The 11,571-nt window shown below is 42.2% G+C and overlaps 1 protein-coding gene across 1 annotated transcript in view; it reads left to right on the top strand.

Moving 5' to 3' along the window:
- The first annotated feature begins 299 nt into the window (after positions 1 to 299).
- CPA6 (carboxypeptidase A6) overlaps positions 300 to 11,571 on the top strand; it is an 81,660-nt gene continuing 70,388 nt past the window's right edge. The window contains exon 1 of the mRNA XM_027748218.2: positions 300 to 463. Coding sequence (XP_027604019.1) covers positions 378 to 463 — 86 coding nt within the window. The 5' untranslated portion in view covers positions 300 to 377. The remainder of the gene's footprint in view (positions 464 to 11,571) is intronic.

The raw sequence follows: 11,571 nt of genomic DNA, 5'->3' as shown, positions 1-11,571 counted from the left end.
CGTGCCCGCGGGGGGCTGCTCGCCGCCGCCCGGCCCCTGCCAGCCCCCGGGCTCCCCGCGGGGCAGGGCGGCGGCGGGGCCGCGCACCCCCCGCACCCCCAGCCCTCCCAGCCGGGCGCCTCCCCGCCCAGTCCCGTCCCCGTCCCGTCCCCGTGCCCAGGCGCGGCGGGGCTGCAGGCGACGCCCGTCCTCCCACGACTTTCCCCCCTCGCCGCCGGCGACCAGCAACACCTCTGAGCGCTCCGCTCCTCCCGGCCCCCGCCCGGGCTTTGTGTGCGCGGCAGCAGCCGCCACCTGGGGCGGGCGCGGCGGCGGTGGCCGTGCCGGCGGTGGCTGTGCCTGTGCCCGCGGTGGCGGTGCCGGCGCGGCCCCGCACGATGCCGCTCCGCGGGCTCCTGCCCCTTTGTCTGCTCTGCCTCCAGGCTGCGCTGCCGCTCCGCGGCCACCGCGGCCGCTACGCCGGGTAAGTCCGCCCGCCGCCCGCTCCTCCCGCGGGGCATCACCGCGACCGCGCGCCCTCCGCTCCGCCGGCGAGAAGCGGTCGGTGTGTCTGCGCGTTCGGGCGTCCCTTCCCGCTGCCGACCTGGTCGTGTGCTTTGCTGGCACTTGTAGCGTGTAGTTCTTGCTAGAGATCCTGAGAGTCTCTGCTGGCAGTACTAAGGATGCTACACCAGGGGGAAAAGAAAAAAGTTTTAGTGTCCTCGTGGAAAAAGAAATTGCGCTTATACGAGGGGAGGGGAAGTGGAAAAAGTTTTAGAGGCTTCACCGTGCTCTGAAGTGAATGAAGGTTTATATTTTCCTTTAGGGGACAATTTTACTGAAACTTAAAATTGTTTTTTGAAAAGTTGAACAATGTGCAGGCGTATTACTGAATGCATAAAAAGTTCAAGCAATAAGGGAACTCGATTAACTTTACTGTAAGCAAGTGAAGACTAAGACTTTAATTTAAACTAGGCTTTTTCCTTTTTTTGTTTTGATTTGAAGTTCAATTTTGTGTTAGAAAGAGAAAGTTTGAACTAAGTAGTAGTAAAAGGCGACTTGTGGTATCATTGGTAGGCTGCACCTCCAAAGTGTATGTTCTTTGCCCGGTTTAAAGACTCTGTTTTTAGAAAGTATTTAATGTAAAAAGTTTATGATGCAAATGAAAATGCAGTCAAATATAGGAGCATTAAAAGCCAGTGGCGTCTGTTCACATACAGCATAAAATTCTTTCCAACTGACCAGCAAATTCCTCAGAATAAGCATACTTCTTTTTGGTAGTAGGATGATGTATTATTCTTCTTAATTTATTAAAGTAGCCAAGCCAGGCATAGAAATTCCCCTACTAAAATGAAGTTTAAAAAAAAACCACCATGCCCTAAGCTTCAAGGATTTGGTAATGTGATATGAAGCCATTCACCCCTGGGTCACTATTAGTGATAGAAAGTAGTTAAACAATTGACAGCTGTTTCACCATCTCTGTTCAGTTCCTCAGGTTCTGGTATCTGCCTGCACTGCGAAATCTAACAGGCCACAGCAGTCAGGAGCCCTCCTGACAGTGCTGGAAAGGAGTAGGACAGAAAACTAAACTGTTCTTTAAAGTCAGGGTGCTGCTGTAAGTTTTTCTGTAGCAGCACTGCTCTGCCTGTGTGGAACCCATAGCACTCACTGGGCTGGTCTCGTACACATTTTTTTTAAATTCAAGGTTGCATTCAATTCATTTCCAGGTGGCATTAAGATCAATAACACATTCTCAGTGCTGGTACTTAACTTTTTCTGAATATTAATTACATGAGTTATCTACTAATTGATGTATGAGATGTCAAAATCCACATTTTAATATCTTTTAGGTTTAGGTGAGATGGCCAATGATAAGCAAGTTGGTTCAAATAGAAAAAGATGCATGAAGATTCAGATATTGTACCTGTACTCGTCTATGTGACTCACTAATTTTGTTTAAAGTTTTAAAAATTATTTTCTTGTTTAAACATTTCATGTTCCTGAGGTGACATGTGAAAGACCCACCCAAACTCTCCCTTGTTGATTCCTGTTTTAAAGCTTCCGCATAGACACTAGTTTAAAAAAAATGAGGTTTCTCATCAGCTTCCAGAATTTGGGCAAGCACAACAAAAATCACCACTCAAAAAAAAGGCTAGAGTTTATTATAAAATCTCTTGGTCAATAGGCAATTGTAGTAGGGGGCCAAAATACATTTACAAGCCTCGCTGAAAATGTGGGCAATATTTGAAACAGAAACCAGAATGTGTACTACATGTGTAACACAAACTGGAAAAACAGCCTAATATTTTCCTACTCTACTAATATTTTCCATTTCTACTATCCTGGCATTATTCATGTCAATAAAAGATGATGGAAAATTAGTTTGAAACGGGATGAAGGTTTCTTCAGAATTATGAATGTATCTTGTCCATCTGTCAGCAGCCCAGTGTCCTGAGCAGGGTCTTTTAATTTCTTCTGTGTGTGCCATTGATTAGAAACAGTTGAGCAAGTATTGCCATTACCACTGAACCTGGCCGTCACTTAAAGGAAAAAAATGTTAGTAGGGGTTTTTTTTTGAGAAAGCCAGTTGGGAGGTGAATAGTTTTGTGATGTTCACCATTAAAAAGGGCGTCCCAACAAACTGACTTCATTGTGTGCTAAGAAACAGCTGTGAATTCTAGTCATTTCTATCATGTCAGAAGCCGTACCATATAGGGGAAAGGCATAAATATAATTAAGGCAAAAGGATGAGAGAAAAAAAAAGAACAAAGAAAAGGCAATGGAAAACTTTTCTCATAAACTCAGGCCATCACTATGAGGCACAGTGCAATTGTAGCTCTTTAGCTGAGTACTCAGACCTTAATTAATTGATATTGCACATGTGTCTCCAGACGGTGTTCAGAGCAGGCCAGGTATGCCATATGGACATATCTTTAAGGAAATGTGTTCCAGATACCTTTGGGAAGTCAGCAAATAGTTGTGAAGCCTCAGCAAAGACGAAGCAGCTCTCATGCCCACCAAGGTCTTGCAAAGACTGGGGGCAGTTGTATTTGCCTTCTTCTGCCTCACACAGCATGCAGTTCAACCTACTTCTGTGCTCTTGTGCCTGAAGGAACTCGAGGAGCTGTCTAAAAGACACTGCTAATCAGCTACCCAACAGCAAACTGAAAACTATACTCACATACACACATTTTTCTTTCTCACATTTGCATGCTCTGTCCAAAGGTTCCAAGGGAGATAGGCAAGAGGGAGACACACACACATCAAGGTTTGGACAGAGTACATGTGGTATATTCAAGAGGATTTTTCAGGAGGCCATTACCAGAAGTTCAAGTAGAGGAAACAAGGATAACCAAATGTATGGGAACAGTTTAAGTGTCTGAAATAACCAAGTAAGCTAGGACTCTTTGGTCCCCAATAGAAACAATTTAGGGCCTAACAGATGCCTACAAACTTTGGGTAACATGGACCTATTGGATAGACATGAGTTGTTCACTGTTTCTTCGAGTTACAAGAAGCAGGAGACATAAAAGGAATCTAATAGGAACCAGACTGAGACCTGTGGAAATCCTTGCTGAAGGATGTGAAATGTTTACAAGGATTCAGTGGGGCTTGACAGATCCATGGAAGGACAAGTTGCTAGATAAGCTACTGAAATAACATTTATCCCAGATCACTGCATTGAAAGTAACTGTACGTTGGGAGGGTACTTTTGCCTCACCCTTTTGCCTTATTGTTACTCTTCCTTGGGTAGTTGACTATTGACAATTTGTTTACAGAGTAGGGTGCTGCTGGAGCAGATGGAGTTTGAGGATTTTTTTACCAAATGCAGCAATCTTCCTACTCTTAGGAGTCCTATGAAGAAGGAGATGGCATCCCATTAGCAGGTCAAGATTCTTTGAACGTCACTACTATGATGTTTTTACTTCAGCTCATCTACCTCTACCAGTAGATGGTGGCTTGGCATGTTCCTTCCAATTTCTCCCCCACTTTTTGTCCTTCCAAAACCTTTTCATCTCACCTTTTCTCTCTGTAAATAACCAAGAGCAGGCAAAGGTTGAAAAAATGTGTCCAGTCCTTCTCTAAGGGTTTTGATCCAGGATTTGGAGTCTTTTTAAATATTGGATCACAGTGATAACTCCCACTAAATGTTATTCTTTTGTGGGTTGCAGTACTGCAGATAAGTATCGTTTCTCTTGGTCAGATGAAGGCTATAGTACATGCTTACATTATTGAGTAACAACTACATAAAATAATCTGTGAGTGATGTGGAGGTGGATAGCAAGGAAACAGTAAAGAAACAGTAAAGATATAATGTGCTGTAGCTACTGGGACATTACATCCTGAAAATTGCATAAACCAACTGTTCATGTAGATAAGGACAGACATCAAATATGAGAGCATTCAGCAAATTTCAGGTATTTTAATGCCCATTAATACCCCTACATGCCATAACTGATCCCACAGTACCTTACACACAATGGCTGGCAATTGTTCTGTCTCATGGAAAAAACACATGGGAGTGTGACTAAAATGAGTTGTTGAGGGAACTGAGAAGTGGAAAGGAACTCCTTCTGTGCTATTCCCTCTGCAGATTTTTTCCAAATGTTTCAATCGGGGACTGAAAGCTCTGCTGTGTAAAAAACATTCTTTCTCCCTGCTGCTCAGCTCTCCTTCCCCACCCCCAAGTCAAAGTAAGATGTCATGCACAAACTAGCAAAAAAGCATTTGTAGAGCACACTACCTTAATGAGATGTAAGGTAATCATATTCATTCAGATGAAAACCACCCTTAGTGCTTCCCTGAATGGTGTCAAGGAGCTTCTCAAATGTGAAAAGCTGTGAGCTCTCTAGCACAAACAATATTAAGTATCCTTTTATTTAAATAACCAATAATTCTATAATCAAAGCACCCCTGCTTCCTAAAAAGAGCATAGATCAGTGAAATCCACAACAGCTCTGGGACCCCTATACCTATTCTTGAACCAACACCAAGCTCTACTTATGTGCTTTCTCATCACCTGATATTCCCCCTGCACAATAACATTTATGTTCTACAGCAAAAAAATACTGCCAGGTTTTGATTCTTTTTCTCCTCTATGTCCAAGCATGATAAGTTTACTTTTTAAAGCTTGTCTTCCTTCTCATTATAAATGAGAAATATGAAGTGTTTCAGTTGCTCTTTCTTTCCCTCTTTTATTGTTTGTTTTTTTAATAATTGGAACAACAGTGCACATCCACATTACCCAGGTGCATGCCAGGCAAAGAGGCTCCCAGTTTATTATTGCTCTGTCTAAACTGACCTGCAGGTTCATGTCACCATGTGAGCCTGATCCCTGTACTTGTTCAAATTGGGACCCCATTGGCTGGTGTTGCAGTTTCTGGCCTCTGGAGGTGGAAGAGATGGGCCAAAGTCACTGGGAGTAAAGGGCATGGGCAAAGCTTTCACCCATACTTAGGAGCTGTGAACTCCTAGGTTTCCTACATTATGTGCAACCTATGGTCTTCTAGTAAAAATTATTCTTTTGGAAGTGTAAAACTAATTCCAGTACACACTCACTCTTTCCTCATTTTTAAAACTATCTGTGTTACAAATGGGAATGTAGTGTTTTAGGAAAGAAAATTCATATTCTGGCTTGATTTTGATTCCAACAATTATGTTCTGCAAAAACAGGGTATGTCTAAGGTGTACTTAGAAAAAGATACTTCTAAAAAGAAAGAATTCACATATGAAATCTACCTAGACCCTCACTCTAAAGCATCTACTTTGAATACACCAGTTTCACTGTGTCATGAAAATAAGCAGGCAAAGAAATACAGTTTTTCCCAGAGCTTCTGGTACTAGTTGCAGGGAAGTCCAAAGCTCCCACTTCTACACTATACTCACTTCCAGATGCTGCTGCTGTAAATTCACTCTCCCAGAGTCACTCATAGGCTTCTTAAAGTGAAGTTCTCAACTCTGAATGTTTTGTACAGGATTTAACAAGCCCTTAACAGAGGACAGACACTATATAAATTATGTACGTACTGATTTTTTTTTTATTTAAACAAATGGAATCTGAAATATGTGAGCAATTCACGTAAAAGTGGAACCTACTTGGAGTCCAGAAGGAAAATCATGGTTCTGGAAGGAGCCAATTTGAAAAAGGGAGGCTAAAAATCTGATTTTCTTGAATACATTGCTAATAATTCGTAGGGAACCCTTAGTTTCATACACTGCATAGAACTGTATCATACAGTGCACAATAAACAGGATCCCAAGTCTCATCTCCTGAAACTCTAGTATCTACAAAATGTCATCCATATGTCTGAAACAGCCTTACATGGTCAAAATGCTACAAGAAGCATTTACTGCTCTATCCAGTTGAAGGTGAGTGGCCATCATTAATCATTTCTCACTGTCTCAGGAAGGTAAACTCTGTCATCTCTGTTTTGCAGAACTGCCCTTCACTTACATTTTCTCCTTAATTTTACTTCTGAATACATAACATAAAATGTACTTCCTCTTCTGCAGTAGAAAATAGTATTTAAGAGGGCACTGTGTACATAATATTAAGGCAAAAGTCAAGAAATAAACAGTTCTATTGATCATATATTGGGCATCTCTTCAGTTCTGTAAGCAAAACCTGCTCTGTGAGCATGCATATAGCAGTAAAAACTGAAAACACCAGTGTGGATCATCAGTCAGTATTTTTACTGCTCAGGCAATATGATTTGTTTTGCTCTCAGGCTGTAGATAAGGAGAATTTTTCTGTAGTTGGATCCTCTACACAAAAATAAAAGTAAAAAATCCCATTAAGATAAACAGCATCATTACTGTCCCCTGCCCATCTACCTTACCTGTTATCAGTATTATTTTTCGTGCAGAAAACAACTTTCAGTGAAACCTGTACTCTCTGTTATATTTGCAATAATAAGCAGGTTTAGTTGCAAAATGAGAACCAATAATTACATTTACACATTAGACCCTCTCTGAAAACTCTGCTGTGGGCAAAACTCCTTGCAGAACTTAACAGGACTTTTGCTGGTCTCAGATTTGTAGGAACAGATCCACAGTCAGCAAACTTCTGGAGACAATTAAACCCAATCCAAATTCTGATTTAAAGGCTTTGTTCACGGGACTGAATACAGAATACAAAGCTGTGGTTCTGATTTGATGTTGGTGTTACAGCAAAATATGCATGAATTTCAAGGGTGCTACTAGTTTGCACCTCAGTATATAAGATCAGAATCAGACCTTAAACAGACACTGATAGTAAGAAAAGCATCTGCGAAGAAAACTCTAAACCTGCATTTTGTGCAAGGCACCTGAGGGTAGGTGAGCCAAGGTACTCAGACCAACAAGTGAATGGGGACAACATATTCCATTTTTTCTAATATTCTGCACCTTGAACTTGCCAAAGGAGAAGGAAGGGATGGGGGCTGGAATCTAGCAGTGGACAGGCAGCACAAACCCTTTCTTTCTCCCTGTATCTGCTCTGTGCAGGCTGAATGCTCTGGAGAACAAGGTTCTGCTGACCCTCCTCTTCCTCTGGGGAACAATGGGACTTAAAGTTTATGTTTATGTAAAGAGAAACCACACCATAAATTTACCAGACAAAGCAATACACAGAACAGCATTTCCTAAGGAGATGTTCTAGATTGCCTAAATACAACCATGGAAAAAACAGATGTATCTTACGAAATCAAAACAGTTCTTTTCTTTATGTTCTGCAGCTCAGTTAAGGCTGCTCTCTGAGGAAGACTATCATAACTAGACTTTGAAAATCAGTTTGTAGGGGGTTTATTACAGTAAAGTTATTCTAAGAAAAACTTACTGGTTTTTACATCATACTGTATTTCAAATTTTCTGAAGAAAAATGATACTGCTAGCAGCACCTCATGGTTGACTTAGAAAGAAAAAAAGAAGCTTTTTTCAATTTAGATTAAAAATAAATTCTGGGTGTTCACAGACCAGAAAGCCAGTCATATCCTGGGCTGCATTAACAGAAGTATGGCCAGCAGGTCTAGGGAGGTGATTCTGCCTATCTACTCCACTCTTGTGAGACTTCACCTAGAGTGCTCCAGTGCATCCAGCTCAGGGTCCCCAGCACAGGAAAGACATGGATCTGCTGGAGCGAGTCCAGAGGAGGGCCACAAAAATGGCCAGAGGGCTGTGATGAAAGGCTGAGAAAGTTGGGATTGTTCAGCCTGGAGAAGACTCCAGTGAGACCTCATTGCTGCCTTTCAGTACTTTAAGGGGGGTTATAAGACAAATGAGGACAAACCTTTTAGCGGGGCCTGTAACAATAGGACAAGAGGTAATGGTTTTAAACTAAAAGAGGGGAGATTTAGACTAGATGTATGAAAGAAACATTTTACAATGAGGGTAGTGAAACACTGGTACAGCTCTTTTTGGCCAGGGCTCCATTCAACCTGACCTTGAAGGTTTTCAGGAATGGATCATCTACCACATCTCGGGGCAACCTGAAGTAGTGAAAGATGTCCCTGCAGAGGGGTTGGACTAGATGGCCTTTAAAAGTCCCTTCCGACACAAACTATTCTAAAATACTTTAGCAGGCTTGATGGAAAACTGGTGCACTCTTTGATTTACTTCACCTTACTCCTAACAAGATCACCTCCAGATGCTACTCTAAGGCTGCAGTGCAGTCACACAGCCAAACCCCACTAACCCCTCTAATGGTCACCTGCTGCCAGGGCAGTCGGTTGTGCTCCTGCTGTTCCAAACGTGCACCCTCTGCTCGGTGAGTGGCACTCCTATGCCTACAGCAAGCCAATTGCAGGAGCACAGAGAGCAAAAGAAACATTTCTTCCTCTTTTTTTTCCCCCCTGGACTAACTGACAGCTTGTCAGGCTGTGATCTGACTGCTGCAGAGCCTCTGGGGTGTTTGTGTTGGCACAGGGAAGGGGCAGGAATGGCTGGTTTTTTGGTACCTGCCTGTATACCTCAAGCCTGGCAGTCTCCCTGTGCACATATGCACTGGAGACAGTTGTCTGAAACCAGTTTCAGGTGTGTATTCCAAGGAGCACACCGTGCATTTATCTCGACAGATATTTGGCTTCTTGATCAGTCCCAGCTACCAGATTCCCCTCCAGACCTATGTCAAAGGAACAAGCACTAATGAGTGTTTCAGGCTCACAGAGGGAATAATAGCATGCAGACTACTTTCATTTTCAAATAATCACCTTCCTGAAAGTGCAAAACCAAAGCAAAATTTAAGTGTGGTACTAGCCATCATCACCTGTGGCTTTTTGAAGCAACGGAATTTCACCATTCTTAATGTCTGAAGAAGCTCTAAGTCCTTTATGTAACAAACAAGATCATCTAAAGAAAAATAATATATTTATTAAATTTATTAAATAGGTTGGTGTTAGGCAAATAATAGCTATACATGTCAAGGAAACAAGGAAAATATTTAATTAAGTATGTTTTATTAAGATCTCTGCCTTTTTCATCGTGGTGCAGTTTCAACTGGGAAATAAACCTTGGACTCACTTGAACTGTATAACACAGGCAGCCAAGAACATGCTCTGCCCAAAATTTATGCCAAATAACAAGAGTCACCATGTAAGCACAGTGCCAAGCCTGGGCTGGTAAGTCAAGTGTCTCCGCAGAATGAGCTCGTGTCCTTGCTCAGTGTAAACACACCAGGTGGCACAAAGACAGCACAGCATGTTCTTATTCTACTTCATTATCAACAGGCCAGATCCCTGATCCATCTGGCTCTGGTAGTGACAATGCTAAAAAATGTATATGGAGATCATTAATAGAACATAAAGTCTGAGTAATTTCCTTTCTTTGTGAAAAATTAAATAGTTTCACCTTCAGTTTGTTCACTTGAGGTTCTTTTGTTTTGCTTTTACCAAGAGCAGCTTACTTTTGAGTCAAACATAGTCATGTTTTGATGTAGCCAGAAAAAAGGCTTCAGAGGAAATCTAAGCATTTGAGTATAAAGGATAAAAGCTTTTATATTCACTATCCAGCAGCATTAAAATAATTACTCATTTATTTTTTGGGGCCTAGACTAGAATGTTAACTGCAGTGAAATATGTAATTATGCAGGTTTTGATCCCTACTGTAAGTATTCTGTTCAACACTGAGTTGTCCTGAGAGAGAGTGGTTCTCCCTCCAAAGTGGCTGCGAGGAGTGAGAAACTCAGGAACCAAAGGCTGCTCTGCTCAGACCACATTTTGCGAGGAACCCTGTCTGCTTGGCATAGGCTATGCAGTGTCTGAGCACATTTGGTGTATCATATCTCTCAGAGGCCCCAGGGAAAGGAACATTAACTCGTCATAGAATCACAGAACCATAGAATTGTTTAGGTTGGAAAAGACCCTTAAGATCATTGAGTCCAACTGTTAGCCTACACTGCAGAGTCCACCACTAAACCATGTTCCTAAGCACCACACCTACATGTCTTTTAAATACCTCCAGGGATGGTGACTCAACCAATTCCCTGAGAAGCCTATTCCAATGCTTGACAACCCGTTCAACGAAGAAATTTTCCCATCATCCTCTCTCAGACAGATACATGACAAAGACATTGATCTAGTCTTGCCAGACAGTTCTGGGCCAGCATGGAGACAGAAATGTGGATATTTTAAGCTCAAATGGGGTGAGTGAGCACTCAGGGGCTTCAGCCTTTCCTCCCGTCTACAGCATATGTTGTTTGTCGCATGAAGTAATTGTATCTTTCAAGGTCTTGCATCTAGCTTCACCTGCAAAAACATCTATATCAAATTAGGAAATAGATGTCCAATGAGTGACTGAGCAGGTCAGAAGCAAGTTAGCAGTTGTCACAGACCTGGAGATTACAGAACCATCAATGCACCCCCATTAGCGTGTATGCTTGGTCCTTAGCCAGTGGCTGGCATGCAACCCACCAGTGTGTTATTTTTCCTATGTCCATCCCTCTTTCCTTGGACCTATCATCTCTTCTCCATAAGACAAGTGGTGGATTTTTGACTATATGGTGAGTGATGGACAAAAAGGCACCCCAGAAGTCTGTTAGTCAGCACAGGCTGCTTCTGCTAACCAAGGTGAAGGACAATTTGTAACCATTAGCATGTAGCACCCACAAACAAATGGGAACACAGTTTAAAACGATAGAAAGGTTAATTAGTTTAAGCCTCTGGGAGACCATGGAAGAGTGAAGTCAAGTCGGTTTCCTACTTGATAAGCAGTCAGTATGAAATAGTGATCAAGATGAGTTAACCTTATATCTGTTTTGTGTGATGGGCAATCTTTTCGAATCCTGTAAAAGCCCCATGGAGGAATGGTGGGTGAAGGGCTCCATGGATCTTTTGCTTCTGCTGAATGAAATTGCAAGTGTGAGGGGAAAACCCACAGATTTTACCTTGTCAGATGAGATTAATCCTATTAATTTGCAGACGGCGAGACATTTCCATGAAACAGTTTAGGGTACAGAATTGTAGAGAACAAGGCATCCACACTGTGCTCTGTGATATCTAATCTTTCTGCATTGTTTGTCTTTAATCCAGTGACCATTATCTCTGTTGAAAAAGATACATGTAAGCTTTTATGTATAGCAGCTACACTGGGGGTGGTCTTTGAATTAGAAGGCATGTGGTT

Source organism: Pipra filicauda, unplaced genomic scaffold (assembly GCF_003945595.2).
Source record: "Pipra filicauda isolate LSUMZ 115617 unplaced genomic scaffold, ASM394559v2 scaffold650_size186552_pilon, whole genome shotgun sequence".
In the NCBI taxonomy this organism is placed as follows: domain Eukaryota; kingdom Metazoa; phylum Chordata; class Aves; order Passeriformes; family Pipridae; genus Pipra; species Pipra filicauda.
The sequence above is the reverse complement of the archived record's forward strand: the minus strand, read 5'-3'. Positions and strand labels throughout refer to the sequence as shown.